We start from the raw sequence: 22484 nt of genomic DNA, 5'->3' as shown, positions 1-22484 counted from the left end.
TTGATTGAGATTTGATAATTGATTATTGCATCATGTAGTCAATGTTTATCAAAGTTTTTCCAGCATTACCTATAAGTGTCCAAAGCTCTCACATGTGCCTGTCATAAGGAATAGCTGAAACAATGGAATGGGAGTGTTTATGTGAATATAATGTGTCTTTCTCATAGCTTTTATAGGTTTAATTTTAAACTTCTAAACGTCCATTTATATGTGCTTCAGTTTGCATTTTATTCACAAAAGAACATCAGATTGCTTCTGAAGATGTTTGACCAGTGACATTGTGTGCACATCTGTCTGGATCTGTGTTTTCTGGATTTTTTAAAAGAGCTTTATTGTCCCAACTCCATGTGTGGATAGTAGCTGAAAGCAACAGCTTTGTGCTGTTGAGGTTTGCAGAACACTGCAATGAAATTGAAATTGGTGACTTCTTTCTCCCTTTTATTTTTCCATTCCAAAAAATTGCTGTGCTGAACCTAGAATAGTTTTGCTGCTTGTTTCACTGCTGTGGCTTCCTTCTAAAACTGAGTTTTCAGCCTGGAATATATTAGTAGGTGATTAAGAGAGAGAGATTCAGAGTTTTGAGCTAGTCACCAAATCCTGTTCTGATTCTAATGCGTGAGAATACCTTCAATGAAATTTAGTCACAAGCATAAAAATCTGGGGAAACATGCAGATATATGTACAGAGTTATGAAATTGTCTAAATTTGGTAAAAACATTTTTGTTCACTTTTTTGGCATTTAAATGGCTCCATTTTAAAATACTTGTTGAAAATGAGGCCATAACAGACAAGGTCCAACCACCTGCTAAATTAAACTTAAATATACATTTACATTTATTCCTTTGTAACATTTAGCCTAAGAAAAACCCCTTCGTTTTGCCATATCCTTGCACTTTTATTCTTGTAAATCAAATGTTAGAAATTTAAATGAACATTCCAAAGGTCCATGAGTAGCTATTGAATTCTTTCCCTTAGTCGCTTTACAGCACAGAAAAAAAACAAACCACAGTCCTGCTATTTCCTAGTAGAAGTGGATGTCAATCATAATTTGTGTTTATTTTTGTCTGTCTCTCAAAAATGCACATGTATGTGTTTAATTCGAAGAAAATATTGGGGTATTTTTAATGGTTGCATTCAGATTCCTTCTAATTACAAGGTAGATTATAGATTTGATCTATACCATTTACCAGCTCTTCCTTAAATTTAGCAATGTTACAAAAGAAACTTGTCTCCCTAGAAGGCTCCCAATTAATAATCTGTGGAGTTGGTCAGGAGGGAAGGGAACAGCAGAGAAGTCAAGGGAATTTCTCTTTGACGCAAGAGTTGAACAGCTTACACTCTGGAGCACGAGATTTGATTACCTTAGCATGTGCTACTACAAATGTTATTAACAGTCATAAAATTATCCTGCTTTTTTAGAAACAAGTGACAGACCAAGCTTTGGACTCTTTCTGACCCCTGGCAAATTCTCCAGCATTCATAGAGAATTATGCAGAGTGTAAAGTAGTAGCTCCTCTTGTTTGCATTTCATTTACCAGCTGCTAATTTAATTGATTGTCCCTTTGTTTTTTAAGGACTAATTTCTCCTTAGTCTGTGGTGGAATTTCACAGTTTGTGTGATTTTTTTTTTTCCCTTTTAATCTTTACCTTTTATGTCATTTTACTGTAGGCTGCTGCTTGAACTTGCTGCTGAAACAAAGAGTTAATCACAATGGTCTCAGATGCTGCCATGCATCATGCCTTTGTACATGAATAAAACGTTGGAAACCGCATGAAAGCAGTAGTTGGGTTACCACACAACTGGATATGCTTAAGTCTAAACGCTTCATAACTCTAACTACTGGGGAGTTGCAAACTTATAAATAACCTTGCAATTGGTTAAAACCATATTAAAACCATATGAACAAAGACATAAAGCATTTGGTTAAGGGGGCTCAGTAAATGCAGTAATCCTGTTGAAAGTAATCTAACCAGGGCAGATCCATAGCTTAGGAGTGCCTGTAAAGCATGGCAATAGTTATGGAGATGACAATATTTCATGTGCAGGAGGGCATAGTATCTCCTGTAGGTGGAAATATTTGCTATCAGTTGTTTTTTTTTTTCCCTTTTAAAAAATAGTTTTGAATTGACAGACTTCCTACTAAAAGCAGGCTTCCATACACTGAAGTCTATAGACATCTTAGCATCTGCTGAATGCTCCTGATAATCAGAGAATTCATTTAAATCTTTCTTATTTATGTTCAAGATCAAGATGGCTACTGCTCACACTAGCTGAGAAGAAGCTCTTGGAACTCTGATCCTTAAAATTAGGCTTCCAAAATAATTAGCTGAAGACAGTGTTTACAAGTTGGCTATATACATTGGCATTTACTTATCTGGGGAATTATTTTTTTTTTTGTTTAGCCCACTGGTTTCTAGACTAGATTTGTTTCTAGACACTTTAAATTTTGATGAAATTGCAATTCTCAATTTTGCCTCCAGAACCTGGTTCTTGAAAGATGTCTCATAATGTGACAATCACTGTTAAATTCTGTTTCTGACCAACTTTGGAGTATTTTCTGCTTGTGATGGTCCTGCCCATGTCATATTGTCACATGGAAGCCAGCTGAGGCTTGCCAGGCAGGCAAAGAAATTTTACTGTAAATTCCCTGTTATCTGCTTTTAACCTCTTACTTTTCAGTTATGCTTTGATATGGAAGAATATATTTGAAAGGAGACCTAGTGGCTTCTCTCTCCCCACAACTTTTCAAGCAAGCTGTTTGCTTTGAGGCACTGCAATGTGATGCAAATCTGTAGTCTGTCGCAGGGATGCTGGTCCATGCTGTATGTTCAGCATGCAAAGATATTGCTGGAACAGTTTATGAACAGCAAAGAGGCCCCCAAAACCTGGAAGCAGCAGTATGTCAGGGTGAAAAACCACTCACTGTGCCCCTCTTGGTCCCTGAGATCATTGAATTCAGGAGTTTCACTTACAGAAAAAATAAAGGGCAGGTTGTGTCAACATCATAGGTGTCAGCATATCCTTCAGTCCTAAAACCTGTAAATCCTTGGAAAAGGTACCCCTTTTATCTTGTACTATCTTAAAATAACAGCATTCCTACAATAAGTTTGCCTGCTTTGCTAATTTAATTTCTGGTTTTTGGAGCAGCTCCCAGTGCTGTGATATTGAAAATGAGTCCTAGGCATTCACCGCAGTTCTGCAAAACCAAGGGCCATGCTTTCAATTGTAACAATAGTGCCACTATTGTGTTTATCTCCTCTGCCATCCAAAGAATTCCAGGAGCTGCATGCCTGCACACCAGTGGGATGATTGACATTGTTGTAATAAGGTTAATGTTTAAACTTCCCACCCATAATAACTAAAATATCCAGAGATAAGGCTGAAAGTCAATTTGTAATTATCCCTGCTGTGCCAAGCCATTGCAAAAGATTCTAAGTGGAAGGTAATTTAACTTTTCAGTCCCAGCTGTTAAAAAGTAGTAAGAAGAAGGTTGAAAAGCTTGGGGCATTTGTATCTTTAGTTTCCAGGGAGGAGGAAAAAAAGGAGTTGTAATTCCTCCTCATTCAAACTGGGAATAATTTTCTCTGTGTTCTACTGAAAATGTCCTTTTTATGTTTTGAATACATTAAGTTGTTTGCTGGTTGTTTACTGTCCATGGTACATGAAGGGAATAGATCATAGTTGGGAAATAAGCTACTAGAACATTTAGTATAGAATAATTCAATTGAAATACATTTCATACATAAAGACAACATGTGATAATTATTTGTAGTTATTCTAACTAAAGCACTGTCCTCAGAAGAAATAATATCCCTTCAGTCAAATGTTCTGTGGCTTCTGTGAATGACCCATATTAATTCGATTTCTAGAAACTGCCTCTTTAAATTGATGTTGGGTAACTGCTTCCATGCTAGACTATTGAAATAAAGGTATTACATCATTGTCCAAACACGTCTGCTTCAATAAAAGTATTTGTTTGCAAAAAAAGATATATATTTTAAATCTTTTACACAACCATCAGCATGCATGCCATTTTCCATTTCAGGCTAAGCATACATTTCAGATGTGGAAAAAGCAAGCATGTTGAAATAATTTGAGGCATGGGTATAGTCAGATCAGTTTTGGTAATCCAGAAGGGAGGGGTGCCCAGTGTATTATTACGTTTCATATATTATTTTTCAAGAGATGGATGCAATCAGTCATCTTCTCGCATATGGTTTGAAAAAAAAATTGTCTCGCTGGCAAGTAAACTGTTATTTAAGTACACAATCCACAGTACTACAGAAACAGTTTTGCCAAACTTGTCCAAGTATTCTCACATCCTTAAAGATGGTATAAATATCATTTATGGCAAGCAGTTTACTTCAGACTATATGGAATGCCTTCCTGCTCCCCTGATCTAAGTGTCCCAGTTTGCATTATGGCCTTTATTGCTTCTGTTTGATGGAGTGATCAGTAAAAATTTAATGACACTATAAAATAATAAAAATGTCATTAATTTACCACGGATCCTGGATGCAGTGGTTGTAAAGTTACATTAATAAACAGAATATTTTTTACAACAAAAAGCATTGTTACATGGGAACGTATAAATAACACACATAAATTTAAGAGCAATTTTACTGTTAGCACACACATTATTATGGAATAGCCAATAAGTGTATAAAACATAGTATATAAAATTTTATGAAAATATACTGTGCACATCAAAAATTCAGCTTTTATCTAAGTGCAGAGAAAAGCCATTATTGTGTGCTTACTCTTTCATTGCTGTTCTTTCGCAAGATCACAATTTTATATTTGTTTCTAGTCATTTGAAGTTTGCAGCCTTTTCCGAGGCAGGGGCTAAGGCTTCCTTTTGCTTTGCTCCCTGCTTCACTGAATCATTCTTTTTACCTTCCACACGTGAAGAAAGAATTGATACTTTCTGGCAGAACGTGATGGGAAAAGTTGCTAATTTAATGCAAAGCTAAAAATAATGCCAAAGGGGTTGCAAGGCTTGCTTGGCGACACTGGAAATAAGGGATAACTATCTAGCAGTCTATCTGTCATCACTGGGGCTGCTCCATCACTGACTGTGATAATATGTGAATATGATGGATGCCACAGCCTTGTGGCTCATAACATTTAACATTCATCAGCTCTCACTAACGGGGGCTTTATAATTTAAATATCTTTATTTAATATGCAACATCTACCTCATACATCATAATTTCAAAGCACTTAGAGAACCAACAGTCCTGCAAGACAGTTGAGCAGACTTTAATTTTTTCAATAACTTTTACGTTTTCTGCATGTTTGTGACTGACAACGCATAAATAAGTGCCTAATCATATCACAGAATGGAAAATTAAGGTTTGGCTGCTAAGAAGGTTCTTTTTTCTCTTCTTTGTCTCATTTTGAAGAAAGGATTATTTTTACTACGTGTTCAAAGTATAAAGAAGCACAAAGGATCTGATTTGTGTTGGGAAGTGCTTTCAGTTTCCTTATGCAAACTCCAACTGACTGTGTTGATCTTGTCGCGAGAAAGTGTTGTCAGTGTCATATTCTAAAAAATTTTTGCTAAGATTTAAATGGAAAAACTTAAAGTAACTATACATTACGGGCTCCGTAGCCAGCACAAAAATAAGAAAAAAAAAAATCTGTTCAAAATAGGGGTCAAAAGTGCCTTTCACAGGGGAGAAAACACCTGCACCTATCCATAGCAGTGCACTTTATAACAAACTCACCAAAATTTTCTGCTGATGGAGGTTAGGCAGGCAGCAATATTTGCAGTAACTGATGTACATGTGTGCAGATGTGATGCATGTGTAGGTAACATATTTGTTCGTGCAGCTATGTAAAACCATTTATTTTTAATGAAGGGATGTCATTTTTTTTTAAATCTAGGAATATGAAGTAGAAAATCAATCTTCTTCTTAGTCATATTAGGGGAAACGTGTTCTTTTGAAAGATTTTTAGTCTATTTTCTCTAGGATGAGTTCAAGATGGGGGCAAAGACAAATCCCACTGAAAAGGATTCGAGTTTGGTGGGACAAGTTTCTTCTCTTATTATAAATGTTACATGAATTTGTTGTGTTTCATGGATTTGTAAAGGCATCTACTAGATAAAAGCACTTTTAGTATTGAGGAAGATTTTCCTATTTTTAAAAGTCCTCTGAATTTGTGTAAACCCAGTGCAAATATTGAACAATTTTTATTATCGCTATGATGATTATTTTCAGTAAAAATAGCAAGAAAAGGAATGAATTTAAAAGGCATTTAAAAGACCTAAATATATCTATCTTTGTTAAAGCATCTCATGAATTAGGAGGGGGTTATAAAATAACGATAAATACAGCTCCTTTGTTTGACAAGCGCAGGTATTTTTATGGCATAAGTGCTTTCATTTTAGTGATTCTGAACCTTATCATACAATTTTCCCTTTTCTCCTTCCATGTCAAAATATTGATGTTCTTACAGAAACTTTTTCTTTTTTTCTTTTTTTTTTCCAGTTTTCCTTTTCTTTCTTTTCCTTTTTTTTTTGTAAGAGAATATTTTCTGGTAAAATCAAAGAGAATGAATGACTAGAAAGATATTCCAAATGTGCATATTGATATGTAGCTGGATCTGTTGATTTTTATAGAAGAAAGGTATTTCTCCTTTTTCTGAAACACACTTAAAGGCTGTTCTTCCAAGAATACTGCAGGTGCTGTATTAACATCCTTTAAAAAAAAGCTTTTAGTGCAAATATTTTGAAAGAGAAAATAAATGTGCCAAAAGCTGTTTTCTTAGCACTGATCTTTGTTTTTATCTCAACTGCAAATCAGCCCTTTGCAATGGAACGCAGTATCGTTGATAAACTTATTTTTCATTCTCTCTACCAGTAAGACAGATCCCATCCTGATGAATCAGGTGTATTGTTACATTGCAGAACAGTTTTCAGCAAAATATTGGGCCTCTAGTATTATAGTGCCTTTCTACAGTCAAATTTTATTTGTAACTCTTTCTCTTCTCTTGAGTTCCTTTGTGTATATAAGCTCCTTCATCAACCATGGTTTTTACAGAAGAAAACAAGTGAAGTAATTAACCAAATATAAAATGCAGAGTTATTTTGTCTGACAACTGGGAGATTCTGAGGAACTTTTAGAAATGCATTTAGTACCTGAAATGCCTCAGCTGCATGTTCTGGCAAATCCAGTGTCAGACTGAGCTTTCTTTTCCTCTGCAAATTAAACAAAGAATAATTTTAAAAATCCATGGCTGAAGGAACCAAAAGCATGAGGAATCAAAACATTCCTACCTTTTCCGGATGGGGTTTCATGGCTGAAACACAATGACAATAGAAAAATAATAATATTGGAAAGCAGGAGTAGTTAGAGGTGGAGCAAATGAGGAGTCAAGGCCGTGTTTTGTCCTGAAGAACATTTCCAAGTTTCTACCATCTTTTGGGAGAGATTCTCCCAATGTTTTCTCGTGTCTTGTATGCACAGCACAGAACTAGGTCATTGAACAATAGACTGAACAGCAGTCAGCACTCTACTTCTGCATAATGCATTAAGTATAACATGGAGAAACTGCTCGTGGAGCTGAAAGCTGGTATTTCACGTCTCTAAATTCAAGCTGACATGACATTTAATATTGTTTCATAGTAATGAACAACAAGGTCTCATTCATTCACAAGTACAACATAATGCCAAGTTTAATCTGAAGAGGTAACAACAAGGCAAGAGGGAAAACATGCTATGTTCCTTCAAATGAGAACGCTAAATTAATGATAACCATTGAACACTCTGCCACTGATACACAGCACTACAGAGACCACTATTGAGAGACAATATTACACTGCCTTTACAGTGCCCTTGTCTAGGAGTGAGTGAGGAACGGGGTTCACATATAAAATACCTTTCAGTTTCCAATTTCTGGTTCCAGGTTTCCTATGGAGATCTCCTGCTCTCAAAAGCTTTCTGTTTTTCTGGGAGTGGGCATTCTTTTTCCTTTTTTTCTTTTTTCCTTTTTTGTCTTCTTAAGTTCCCTATTCACTGAGGTGCAACTTAAATTTCTAGACAAAATAATATTGGTTCTGTCCTCTATTATTCCTTCCTTCAAATATTTGTCTTTGAAAATCTCTGCATAAAATTCAGACTTGTGTTTTCACAGAGGTATGAATGCAAACTTAAATCTCAGAGTGGGGGAAAAAGTGCTTTTTCTTCATTAAAATACCAGTGCATTTTAATACAAACTCTTCTTTCAGCTTCTGAATTTTCATGTTTCCCAAATGCCGATTGTCTTTTTCAGTTGAAGTTGGAAAATAAGTGGAAAGGCAAAGTGAGCAGCATCGATCAGCACTGTGTGCTGCCAAGAGTGTTTTGTATTTGCATGTACAATCGTTTATGCATTATGGCACTGCAGATCAAAATAATCTCAAAGTTTCTGTATATGTTTCACATTTAAAACTGATTTTCATAAATGCAAACATTCAGAATCTGTAAAAAAAAAAAAAAAATAGAAAAAAAATTGTCCTTGAGCTAAAATTCTAATTAGATGCATTCATTATTTGTTCAGATTTAAAAAATAAGGCATGTATCGATGCATACCCATATGCACTGGCATATAATGAGAACTATCCTATATGGAGCATTAAGAGTCCTTCTGTTCTTTTCCAGGAAAGAACAAGGTTTGAAAATTTAGGCCCACAGTTAACAGGGAAACCCAATGAAGATGGAAAAATTGGCCCCGGTGTCATCGATCTTACAAGGCCAGAAGATGCAGAAGGTGAGTTGCAATTTTGACCATGGGTTATTGAACACTGCACCACAGGCTGATGTGGCTGAAATACTGCCAGTGTCATAAGTACTGCCTGTGTTGCATTCCAGGGTAACACTTGATCGATTTCTGTCTGAATTTGTGAGATTTCAGTAGGTCCATAACAAAGTGTGGAGACGTGAAGAGGACTCTGTAGCCCTCTAAGCCCTTCTGCAACACAACTCTCTTTTTCCCCAAGCAGCTGCCAAATAAGTGTTTGCATTTTATACTCTTACTAAAATTTTAGGAGATATTGAGAAAATTATCTCAGGAAGGATATGTATCCCCTATTTTTTTAGTGTTTAGCAGCTTTGAAGAAGGTTAGAGCATTTTCAGGAATCTACCCATCGTGCATCACCTATTCAAGATTTAGCAAGCAGAATTCTATTCATAGGCAGCTATCAAATGATAATGGAAAAATGCTTCACATTTTCTGTATGAAAAGATCTTTTTCATTATGTAAGCCTTCAGAGCACTCATTTCAGCGAGAGTTTTATATAAATATCTATATGTTTCAAGCCCCAGGTGGAAGTCAGTGTTTTTCAGGACTGAGTTGAGTCTCTAGCAGGATTACCATGCATGCTCTAGAAGTGGATGTCACTGGGATCCTCTCTATCCTAGGACACATGGATAATGTACTCTTCAGATAGAACATTATGCAGAATTTTGCCCCCTCAATTTACTTCTGCTTGAGAATTATTTTACCCTTTTTAAACTGGTAGAATTCTAGTTATGGCATTAGAAGCTTAAAACACTACTGAATTTTTCCATTAACATCCAAACATCTGACAAATCCAAAATCTGGTTTTTTTCTTGGATCAAAAGAATAGGACCAGTGAACTTTAGGGAGCTATTATTTATAACCTCCCTTCATTTATTCATCCTTAATACAATTTGATTGGCCACTGTTGTATCATCTGTAAACAGAAAAATAACAAACAGAAGGTAGGCAAAAAATAACATTCAGACAGGTGTTTTGCAACAATTATTTTTTTTTTAGAAAAAAGGAATCAGGCGATACATGGACTTTCCAAAGCACTTTTTGACCAATCAGTTATTTTTAAGGTGCTTTATAAAGAAGCAGTTATCCAGCAGCAATATTTCATATTTCAACATGTTGAAGAATATTTTTTTTGGTCGGTTTGGGTGAAATTTGCAAGGGGATACTTACAGATACACAGTGACTGGTTTAGATGGCATCAGGCCTCTGACCCCATTGTTGGTTTAGCTAATTTCCTTCAATTCATCCATTCTCTTCCTAGTGCCCTTAATTTAGTGTCTTGATACCCCTTGTGGCATTGGCAGCCTCCTCTGTTACTGGATAGTGCAGAGAGGAGCTTTGCCACATGTAACCCAAGCTACAGTGATGTGTGCCAGTTTAAGGACAGTGTGCGTGTCTTCCTAGAGCTGCTGGGGGGGCACTTTGAGGCATGGGGCCTTGCCACATTAGAAATCCGAGTTCATGAATGGATTCAGATTTCCAGAATTTGTTTAGCAGCCAAGAGGTATCTCTGGAAAAGAGAGGCTGGGTGCATGGCAGTGCTGAGCTGAAAAAAAACATTGGCAGGAGTTCTAAACTGAGCTGCTTATTTGTCCTTCTCATTGTAGACAAGGTGAAGTTAGATGTTAGCTGGATGAAAGAAAAATACATTCAAAATATAACCTGAGTTTTGCCCCTTATATTTGGCAAGCAGTCTAGGAGGATGGCACTTCTAGCCTAACATAATTTACAGTGGAATTGATTGCAGACAGTGCTGCTGAAATATCAGGAGGTAAACTGTGGTCTCTGATATCCTGTAGCATGCTACAGACTCTGCCCAGCTTCTAATTATTGTGAAACTATTACAGATCTTTCTAGGTTTGTCAAAATTTTTTATACGTCTTCCCATTATTTTGTGCTTCCAAACTTCAGCCCTGGGTTACTATGAAACTTGGAAGCTTATTCTTTAGAATCATCGAATCATTTAGTTTGGAAAAGACCCTTAGGATCACCAAGTCCAACCTGGCATTGCCAGGTCCACCATAGATCCATGTCCCAGAGTGCTACATCTTTTAAATACCTTTAAAAGGGGTGGTGACTCAGACATTTCCCTGGGCAGCATGTTCCAAAGCTTGACAACTCTTTCGATGAAGAGTTTAAACCTCCCCTGGCACGACTTGAGGCCTTTTCCTCTTGTCCTATCACTTCTTCCTTGCAAAAACAATACAGACCCCCATGTCTCCTTTCATGTTGTTGTACAGAGTGGTAAGGTCCTCCTGAGCCTCCTTTCCTCCAGGCTGAACAGCCTCAGCTCCATCAGCCTCTCCTCATCAGACTTGTGCTCCAGACCTTTCACCAGCTTTGTTTCTCTTCTTTCACCCCCTTTAAGAATGCCTTGCTGCATTTCATTGTGTTGCCACAGTCACAATCTCAGAATGTCAATGGTTCCTAATAGGCACAGTCATGTTCTTCAAAGGCTTCATGTGTTTCACACCTTCCTTTCTGTATTGTCATTTTTACTTTAAGTCTTCCCCCCCCTCCTTTTGAATGCAGGTTGCTGTAGAAATCTTTAGCTAATATTTTTGTACTTTATGTGTGCTTTTACACATATAAAACAAGGAATAAAGATTTCTGAAGTGACCTATTGATGGCCAACTTTTGATGCCCTGTCTTTTCTTGTCAGAAGTTTATCCAGATCTCTAAGGCCCAGGTGCAGTTGTGACAGAGTGAGTGGATGGATGTTAGATCTGCCTGGTGATTTTACTCTCATCACCAGAATTTTAGGACTTCAGAGTTATTAAATTGACTACATTTAGGGAAGATATTAACAATTTGCAGAATGTTCTTTTAAAAGGGTGGTGGGGGCAGGTGTAAGGGATGGGGCAGTGGTGTAGCAGACTTTTTCCAGTGCTAAGGATTCCAAATTTAATCCCACTGCTGGCCATAAACTGGGGGAAATGGAGTTTGGGTTTTACTCTAATCCCCCAGTGGTCTAGAGCAAAGGGGCTGTGGAAGTGCAGTTCCACTCCCTGCCTACCTGCACGCCCACATTTCCATAGGACACCAAAGTGTGCAGAGTCACGGTGCATGTCTGTCCATCCCAGCAGGCATTTGAGATAGACCAGATCTGGGAAGTGCTCCTGATTCCCATCGTTTTGACACAACATTTAAGGTTCATGTAATTTGTCAGCAGACATATCAGCAGACTTCTGTTTATGGAATGACTTTGTAACAGGATCTAGCAATGATTTCTCTCTACTCCTTACATCTTTTCTATAACATATGGCTCTGATCTGGGTCTGACATGATCAGAGTCATGTTTTCCTGTAATTTTAGGAGTGCTTGTGGTACTGGGTCATTGACCAGAAGTTGAAGCTACAGGTTTTGTTTGGGTTTTTTTTTTTTTTTTTTTTTTTTTTTTTTTTTTTTTTTTGAGTCATGAATTATAAGTATTGAAATTCTTTAAACTTGGAAATTAGATAAATATGAAATAGTATAGAATGATTTTCTTTTTAGCTTGTTGTCCATGCCCAGTGTGTGAAAACCTTTTTAAGATTAATTAAAGGTAAGATTTAATTAATGGTAGCTAGTTGTATTTTCAGAGATACAAAGTTGTCTTCAAAGTTTATATTGCTCATAATGAGCTCGCAGTCATCTGAATCAAGGCCTGAATTAGGAAGAGTTTTATATTAAATATGACATAAACCAATATTTCTATTACTTCTTAGCCATCAGCAAGACTGAGCTAACTATATTAAAAATCATGCTCAAACTGTATTTAAAACATTGCCACTAACTGTGACACCATTGATGACTAATCCACAGCTGTTAGACTTGTATCATTACCTGAAATCCCAGTTGCCATGTTAAAATATATGATACATTTGTGGTTAGCAAATTTCAAAAACATGATTTCAAAGCCTCATAAACATCTGGTGACTGGTATCCAAAATTAGAAACAACAGCCAGTTGTTTAGTTCTCTAAACAAGGATTTTTTTTTCCCCTGAAACATTAACACTTTAAAGGAAACATAATTCTTTCTGTAGCTGGCTTCATAATTTTGAACATTTGAGGTTGTCAGTGCTGAAATATAGACAGGGATGGACACACCAAGGCACACTATTTAGCATTCTAAATACTAAAGCATCTAGTTCTCAGTTATTGAGAACATTGGATGATGTGAATAAGATTTTTTGGTTCGAGTTCTAGAAGAAGATTTTCCTTTCACAGATGCTCACTTTTGGGTGATGGTGCTGCTTCTTTTGAATTGTAAAATGTGCTCAATGTCAATGGATCCTTCTAGTTTTGCGGATGTGGTCAAATTCTTGGAAATTTGTAGGAAGTGTGTTAAGGTTTTGTTTTCTAGTAGATAGAAATCTGCAGGGTAGACCTAACCTTTCTGTTGACAATTATTGATTTTACCTTAGCTCAGGTTGCATTGTGGTTTCCTTCAGCAGTTGTATTCAGGGATTCAAATTCCATCAATTTCCATCAATTTCCATCAGGTCCAAAGACCTGATCTTCATTTTCTACCAAAGAATTGGATCTATTAAAATATAATTTTCTTGATTGGATCTTAGTCTCAGAGTAAAAACATCTTAATGTTATTGTTTTGCCCCTATCTCACTGCGAGATTTTGTAAAAGAGAAAAAACTTACCTGTAGCTGGTTTTCTTTCAGTGAAAATATAATGCATGGCAAAACAAAATTAATTTTTAGAAGGCAAATAGAAATAGATGAAAATGCCTTATTAGTGCTTAACATTTAGGTCCCTCCCTGGTAAGAGGGCAGACATCATGCCCAGTGTTTTGCAAACCCATTAGGTGTATTATTAAAGGAGCACCTCTACCATATGCTCAAAGCCTCAACAACCTCATTCACACCCAACAGCAAATAATTGCTTATACAAAAGGGGGAGGGTTTCTTCCCTACTTCAAAAAAGGTTGGCTCTGAGCAGCTGAAGAGGCAGGTGAGAGGGAGCCATACATTTACAGGCAGATCAACCTTGGCAGCCTGCCACGACGATCCAAACCTGTGAGGTAACTTGTTTAACACCCTCCCGTGCAGAAGTGTAAACAGCAGGTAGCACAGGCAGGGTAAAGCATCACCTACTTTTGTGACAGTGCTTCGTAAATACCGGAGGAAAGAATTCCTCTCCATGCCGGAATTTGTCGCACATAAATATTTGTAATAGTTGCTATGGCAGTTGAGAGGAGAAAGATGAAAATCAGAAAACAGTGAAAGCTGTCTGAAAACAAAGAAATGTATCCAGAGAGTAAGCTCAAGTACTGGAATTTTTATTGCCCTGAATTCTTGTTATAGGCCTTTGATTGCAAAAACACAACCCCAAAACAAAACAAAACAAAAAAAAAACAAACCCCAAACCCTCCAAATCCAATAAATATATCTTTATATTTAAAGATAAAATATATATTTATATTAATATATCTTACATTAATAAGCCCAGATGCTAAAATGTGGCCTTCATTAATTGTAGTTGCCATTTTTAACATCCATGAATCTGATTGTGCCTTATTTTTGAGTGATATCCTTAAATTTTCCAGAATAACTCATAACAGATAGGAATCTGGGATGGAGTACTTAGGCGTGGTATTTCAGTTGCATTGGATGAGATTCTGTGCTTCAGCCCTGGAGTAACTCAACACCTGCAGATGGGATAGGAATGAGATGTCTTTGAGAACACCCCATCACTTTTCTGATGGCAAACACTTCGTGCATCTCATTGTTGCCAGCATCCCCATAACATTTTAGAGGGGGAACTGAAAACCCTGTGCTGGGAGTGTATGGACTGATCTTTCCATAGCATTGAAACTTACTCCTCTCAAGACACTAATATTTACCATATAGTATGCTTCTCATTTTCAGAATAACAAATCTGGGTATCCTCCACAACTTAACTTTTGATTTTCAACTGCCTTAGGTATTTTTTTTTTTCCTACTGCTAAATATGAGGCTTTCTTGTCTGACATTTCCAAGCTACAGTAATTGATTCTTATAGAACAGTATCTTTATTTTAAAAAATTACACTTAGGATTTTTCATGTTGTACAATTGACCACTTTTACAATGCCCCGAGTTTTACATAGGGGCGCCTATTAGCATAGTTATAACTAAGAGCTTTTCACAATTTCCATTATATAGTACAACATTATTTTCAGGAATTTAGAAGGTGGCTGTAAAAAGCAACTGTGGGCTGCAGTTTTACACAGAAAATCTTCACCCATGAGAAAATTATTGTCACAAATGCTGAAAGCATCAGTCAGTATGTGTAGCTATTTTTAGGTGGAGTGACTGAAAAATTAAATATAGCAATTCAGTGGTTTAAAACATTTTTTCACACTCATGTACAACCACCAGGTGTAAAATACCCCGTGGTCCTGATTCCCTCAGGGTTTCTTTGGTAGTGCTCCAATATGACAAAAGAAAATTTTGTACTATTTTATGACTCCATAAAATAGTGCAAAATTTCCAGGCACAACTGAATTTTCAGTTGATGGAGAAAGCTACCATTATATCATACTGAGTGAAGGAGGGAGGAATCTTGCCCTTCTTCCTTAAATCTTGAGCACAGGGAGTGGAGCAGAAATATGAATACGCGAAGGAAAGAACATCATACATTCTGGCTAAGCATGAGCAATTGGTACAGATTCAAACAAGCCCTCTTTGTACAACTGTCTATTTTTCTTAGTCTAAAATGTGAACAGTTTTCTCCTTCAGGAGCCTCAGTATCTCAGAAAAGTGTTTAGGATCATTTGCCTTTCTTCCGTGTACATATGCAAAGTGTCTAAGCAAGTGCCTAGTGAAGAGCTTGGTAGCAAGGGGAAAATATTTATTTAATTTGTATTTTGATTTAATTTCACAGGATCAGTGGTCCAAAGAGTGTGTGAGCATAGTGTGAGCATTGCGGTGTCTTCATAAATTCTACAAATAATAAATGATTGTGTTTTCAATTTGGCAGGAGTGGTTTCACAGGAATTAAAAAAAAGGAATGATTTGTAAATTTTCATGTAAGCCCCTCTTTCATGGTAAGCACTGTATTTTTTATCCAAACCAGGTAACTGTGGTCACATGTTAAGACATGCCATTGCCATATTTATGAAAACATCTTCCTGGTTTTGCTCACAAATCCCAAATGCCCAGGGGTACCTTACTTGAAAAATTAGCCTGAAGAACAGCTCCTGTTAACATGATGTTTTTGCTTCTTTCTCTTCATGTTATATTATTTATATTATTTACTAATTACATTATCAGTTGTTTTAATATCAGCACCCTATGTGAAAGGCAATAAGAAATGGTCTATGCATATCCTAGCCCCAGCTCCTTGCTAATTACTGATATGACAAGTGAAAACAGCTAGCACTGGATGGAAGGAATTAGTTACATTGATACAAAGAATGATGTTGCATCATTCAGAAAGTGACAAATTATTGAAGATAGAATGCAGGAAATGGGTCACTAAAGCCGTGGCTGCAACCCATTTTCAAGTCTTTTGCTTTTGCTCTGCATTTCTTAATAACACGTAATTTGAGGGAGGTGGTTTTGTAAAAACCTCTCCCATTGTTAAACATAATTCCCTTTTACAAACTACATTGTACTTAAGCTTTTAAAAATCATTGTTTTGGTAAAGAACGTGTGAGCAAGCAAAGAACCGTGTTCAGCCACACCTTGAACAATGCATCCATCAAATGTGAAGTCAGACTGCCTTCTTTCTCTGTCCTTAATTCCCATCTGTCATTTCTCCATCTTAAAACAAAACAAAGCATTGACTGAAGTATGAATGGATCACTATGACCCTTGTTCAAACAGGACTTTTTCAACATAAAAGCTTTTAGGGATGACTGAACACTGCAGAATTAGCCCCTGTGTTTTAAATTAATGTTGTATTTTCTGGATGTTTTAGGTGACACTCATGTCATGAGAAATTTGAAATGATGTGAATAACAGCTACACTGGCAGTAAGGCTGTTACTTTTATGGAAACTTTTTTATGTTAAATAGATTAGTGCATTTTTCTTTGCATTGCTTTGACTTTGAATATGATTAATATAGTAACAACAATTGCTTAGCTGGTAGACCAGCTGGTTTTTTTTTTTTTTTTTTCTGAAAAATCAAGTCAAATCCATAGATCTTGTCAAATACCTAACAATAGTTGTTAGTATTTTTTCTTTTGGACCGGGCTGTTTCCTCCATGATTTTCCTTTCTGTGGGCCTCTATTTTCCTCAACTGAGTATGAAATAAAATATCAAAGGGAAACAGCAACAATGCTTGTGGATTGAATAATGTAGACTGTTACATCTGATGACTGGCAATCCCTTACTTCTGGCATCATTACTTAGGCTGAAAAATGTTCAACTTAAAGATGATTCATATTTCTTTTCTATCAATAACATTATTGTCAGAATGGGGTTGTTAGCATTTAATTAATTATCTGTGAAGGGTCTTGAAGTCTGCAAGTAGCACATGATTGAAAAATATGATGACACTTAAACACCTCCCCAAATTTATAGTAGAGGCTTCTTCTTCATCCCAGTTTCTCTGTAGATGTTTCATGGATCTTCACAGAGTAACTCTTATGTTAGAGCACATGTGTGACTCTGTCAGCCACCAGGAGCTAAAGCCAGGCCTCAAGCCCTAATTAATTCAGTTAATATCGCATGTAATTTAAAGCATTATTTTATTGTTTTAGCTATAGTCCATGCCAAGTTTCTATGAGGGTTAGCTTTGCCATAGAATGTGGTCAAGAAATCTAAACTGTTTGTGTAAGCCATCAAGCAAGTAGCTGCATTTAGCAGTTTTAATTCATTTATATAGCACAGATTTGGGCAGGGCTGGCTGTGGAGTGTGGCTGTGCTAGCAGCTTATTTAGAATTATTGTTTTGGTATTTATTAGGGCACTGCTAACAATTCAGCTTTAAACACTGGTGAGCGAATGGTGGAGCTAAGAACAGTTGCTTTGATTTCACACGCAGCAGATATTCCACTCTTAATTTTAGCTTTAGACTTTCAAATGGGGAAAGATGTATATGCAGGTTGTGAGTATGGCTGTGAAAACTGGTGCTGTTTTAATTGAGATTAAGTATTTTGCTTGCATATGTAAAACAAATGTACTAAAAAAAGTAAACTCGCTGCCACCAAAACTGAAAACAAGGCACTCTGGAAAATATATGCTGATATATAACTGGCTAGAATTTCCTTCATTTTGCAAAGCCACGAGCCACATGCATCAGCTCACCACAAAGTCATTAGGTCTTTTTAAACTCAGATGAAAAACATTAACAAATACCACAAAAGGCTTTAGTATGGCCCCTTTGTTCATTCACATATGGCAGTTTATAACTCCTGCACCACTTGGGTCGTGTGTTTGTTTAAGCTGCCTCCATCAGGCCAGCCCTGAAAGAACAAAAGACATCTTGAGCGATCCTAAGCAGGAAATGGGCTAATCTAAACATGGCTTGTGACACTATAAGTAGAATAGAAAGGGGAGGGATTGATTAGTCATTAATGTCCAATTGACTCCATATGGATGTTGCAATAATAAGGCCTTTTTCAGTGCAGTAGCGGAGTTATTGAATTAGAGGTTTATGTTTCCTCAGAGCTGACCTTAGGGAATTCCCAGTTGGTTCTTCTTGTTGATGTTTTAAAGAGAATGGAGTCTCTTAGCAGGGAAAAGGGAAGTCTTATCATAAGGAGGTGTTGCTTGGATATAGCTAACCTGTGCTACAGTATATTCTCACTTTTTAGTATTTACCTAGTGCATTTCAGAACCCTTGCAGGTGAAAAATTTTAGAGGCCATTTAAATATTGCAGTATTTCATGAATTGCTTGTGGCTTACCCGGTTTTTCTCCCCATTCATTCTCTGACATGCAGCCTGTGAGAAATGTTCACTGCTCAAATTGCAGCTGAATAATATTTGTTTAGCATTTGGAACAAAAGCTGCCTGACAAACAGAACATTTGTGTCACCCCTGTTCAAAACCTTGCCATGTTTCCAAGTGGGTATTTTGCCAGTGATGACAAGACATGCCAGTAAAGAATGAGAAACTCTGAATGGTGTTGGGGATGAAGAAATAAGAGGCAGGCAAGGGGCAAAACAGATAAATGTTATTCTACAGCTGCTACATGTTGCTAAGATTACAGTGAAGTAGCAGTAATTCTTGTAAATTTCTCTAAAATTGATAACCCAAAATATTAGTTAAATAACAACTCCCGTGTTCCAAGCTTGCCAAAGCTGCTCTTTCTATTCTGTTCTTTCCATATTTGTTTCTTTCTCTATTTGATTTTAGCTGCTGCTATATGTTTCACAAAGGCTGCATTTGTCTGTACACAGGTTAAGAGCAGCACAGGGCACTACCAAGCTGGTTTTTCATTCTCCCTGTCTTTATGGCATGTCCATATTTATGAGTAACCCATCTCTTGCAGTAAAAGAGTGACTCCTGTTTGCATGTTTGTCATGTTCTGGTCTCTGCAGTGCTAGCTGTATTACCACAGACAGGGCCAGGTATTTTGGAGGTCACAATCAGTCTTTTCCAAACTAGGCAAATATGTCACCTCAGCTTAATGAGTAACTGATGGTAAGAGCTTTACTACTAAGCAGTCATTTTCATACTGGGAACCTAGAAATATTGTCTGTATTTCCATGTATCCTGTCTTGGTGTGTGTCCATGGAAGATGATCTGCAGTACATACTCTAGATTAGCCAGATCCATTTTCTGGGGGGAGTCAGGGGAAATCACTTTAAACATGAATCAATGGTCATACTATGAAGAGTCATTAAGGAATAACAGGGTGACTGACAAAAATCTCTTTCTTTTGCTGTCACTTCTTTTCTCTCTTTTCCTCATCTTTTTCTCAGCCTTTTTTTTTTTCTCCTTTCTATCACATCTATTATTGTTTGTTTTCTGGTAACATGTAAAGGCCCAGTCTCAGGTTTTGTTGTAGGCGATGTGCAAAATGAAAGGTAAACCCACATCCCAGTAAAGACAGTAGGATTAACCCTATTGTGGCCAAGATTTCAGGAAGCATGCTGAGGGATAATGCCCGTTCTAATATTAATTTCATTAGCAAATGTAAGAACCTCAGATAAAGACAGGAATAAATAAATAAATAAATGAACAATGTAACAATTGTTATTTTATGTTTCTTAACATTTATTTCACATGAGGAAGTTTATCGTTCTTGATGATCAGATTCTTTTATCTCTCCAATATTCTCTGATTAGACGGCTCTTTAGAAATGAAAACATTGTTGCAAATTATTTTCATGAAGCTCTAGCATTTTTAGATTTAGTCTGTGGTGTTTTCTTTGCCTCAGTATTGCCTCTAGAGCAGTATGGAGTCCAGCTTTCACAGACGGGTTGCCTGCCATATATCCATAAAAAAAATACCATTCTTCTTTAATCTGATTTTAGTTTTAAATCATCAAAGTTATGACAAGCTGTGGAAATGCAAAGGATCTAGGAAGTGAGGCAGTGAACACTTCCAGAAGCTAAAAGTGCCACTTTGAGGATAGCCCCTGTCTTTAGGCCAAAATATAGAGTTCTTTGCCAACTAAGCCACTAGGGCAGCCAAACTGTTCTGCTTCTGCAATAATTATAAATTCTGACCAGGCTCTTAATTCTGAAAATCCCTCCTCCTGTGATTGCAGTATGAGCAGTAACTGGCAGAGCATTAGTTACCATAGAGAGACAATTACCAATTCCTTCTCTTGTCTTGTCCTTCACTGGTAGTACACTTACATTTTATCTGTTATTTTAGGTTCATTAGTAATTAGAATTTCCTGACAATATTTTCAGAAAGATTTAAAACACCTACTTCTTTGCACTTGCATATACATTTTCTTTAAAAATTCCAGGTGTCTCTTTGAGCCTCTGTCAGTGCTAACAATAGGATTATCACAATAGGAAAAAACTCCATACTTTGTTAAATCTGTTGAAATTGTTTTCATAGGGCACAATAAAGTCAAAATATCTGCTTGACAGGATGAAGTACCTAAGAACAACCAGTTTGAAAGCTTGTTATGTGTTTCAACTTGTAAGACTTCACTGAGCATATATGTATTTGTATCATTAGCACCTCATTTCTAATCTAAAAAGGTACTTAGGCATTCTGACTTCCCCCCATGCTGCAAGAACTATTTGAACTATTTTATTGTCATGCTTTATATGCTGAATATAATTCTGTGGTTCTGAGACAGAAGAGCATGAAGATTATATGGCTTTAGTTATTTGCAGAAATTAATTTTGCAAATGCTTTTGTGGTGGCCTATAGGTCAGCTTGCAAATATTTCCCCAGAGATCAAGCTCAAAGAACATCAACTCTTTGGCTACTTTTTCAAGTCCTTCAAGTAAGGACTTGCATAAAGCAGATGCAGCCAGACTTGACCTTCTTGGGATGGTTGTAATTTATTACTCCAAGTAAGAATTGTTTTCTAACATAACCTTTCTATGGAAACATATAATTTATGGTGATTTTCAACCTTCCTCTTTTTTTTCCTTTCTTTTTTTTTTCCTTTGTTTGTTTTTGTTCATTTTCATTCTGTCTAGATTACATCCAGATTAAAAAGCCACCTATAATCTTGTTCACAGTAAAACTACTCTTTACCTGCATTAGGCTTGAAAAGTCCAAAATTGTGTTAGAAAGTGCTAAAGACAAACTCTTAGCTGTAGTGAATAAGTACCTTTGGGAAAGGAAAAGATGCAAAGACACCTAGTGGATTCAAATATGTCTTTCCTGTGCTGTGAGTAGAGCAGTTTAAAAACAAATTATATCTTTTGCGTAAATAATGATTTAATTTTTTTTGTCACCAGCTTCCTAATTGCCCACACACTAGTAACAGATTTTTATTACATTATCTTAAAAGATAGAACAACTGTTAGATGCTATATTGGACTTTTCTCAAATTATGTAGTTCTTTGTCCCAGTAAATAGTTCAGTGTTGACTTACTATGTTTGCAACTTATTTCAGTTCCTAAATAAATACATCCTCTCTCAAAATATGGTATCTTTGACATGTTGCTGATTCAAGGCTTTTGGCAACAATGAGCAGAGCCTCATTGACCATTCACCCCCCTCAACTGGTCCTACCTGCAGGTCACTCTACAATTCTGCTCTTCCCTTTTGCAGTAAAAAGCTGACTGCAGCCTCCTGTAAATGCAGAACACCTGTGGCACAGTGCTTAACTTAGAACAGTGCTAAAAGAGTTTTGCAGCTCACATTTGCCACAAACCTGTCTTCTTTTATGTGCATGCATGTTAGTATACAAATTGCCAAATTGGTGTCAGTTGTAAAGTAATGGCATGGGAGGCATCATAAATTACCAGGGTGATCCTCAGGAGAAGACGCTTCTGTGTGCGAATGAGTGTTTTGCTCTCAGGGTAATGTATGTCTTCATCTGGCCCAGTAGTCAGCATATTGCCCTGTGTTGATGGATATAGTCAGCTTGAAACTACACTACATTTCACTGCACAATAAACATGGCTGTCAACACCATATAAAGCAAAATCAATTTATCCTGTATGGTCAGTGCGTTTTAAATGAAATTAATGTACTGTGGACCTGGTGGCAAAAAGGTAGTGTATTAGTTATGCATCCTCTATTTTAGGGCCCCTTTTTCATGCAAATGTGTTTCTTATATAGAATTTTTAGAAAGGTGTGCCTATATAATGCTTTCAATCTGAATTAGGAAAATTGATTTTTGCACA

At 36.6% G+C, this 22484-nt stretch overlaps 1 protein-coding gene across 4 annotated transcripts in view; it reads left to right on the top strand.

The window, feature by feature from the left end:
* SOX6 (SRY-box transcription factor 6) overlaps window positions 1–22484 on the top strand; it is a 370211-nt gene that overhangs the window by 329517 nt on the left and 18210 nt on the right. For all 4 annotated transcript variants that reach the window (XM_054515289.1, XM_036383763.2, XM_054515290.1 and 1 more), the window contains one exon: window positions 8647–8755. In XM_054515289.1, the coding sequence (XP_054371264.1) occupies window positions 8647–8755 (109 nt within the window). The remainder of the gene's footprint in view (window positions 1–8646; window positions 8756–22484) is intronic.

The sequence above is a fragment of the Molothrus ater genome, chromosome 6 (assembly GCF_012460135.2).
Source record: "Molothrus ater isolate BHLD 08-10-18 breed brown headed cowbird chromosome 6, BPBGC_Mater_1.1, whole genome shotgun sequence".
Classification (NCBI taxonomy): domain Eukaryota; kingdom Metazoa; phylum Chordata; class Aves; order Passeriformes; family Icteridae; genus Molothrus; species Molothrus ater.
Note: the sequence above shows the minus strand (reverse complement) of the source record. Positions and strands in the feature narration are given on the sequence as shown.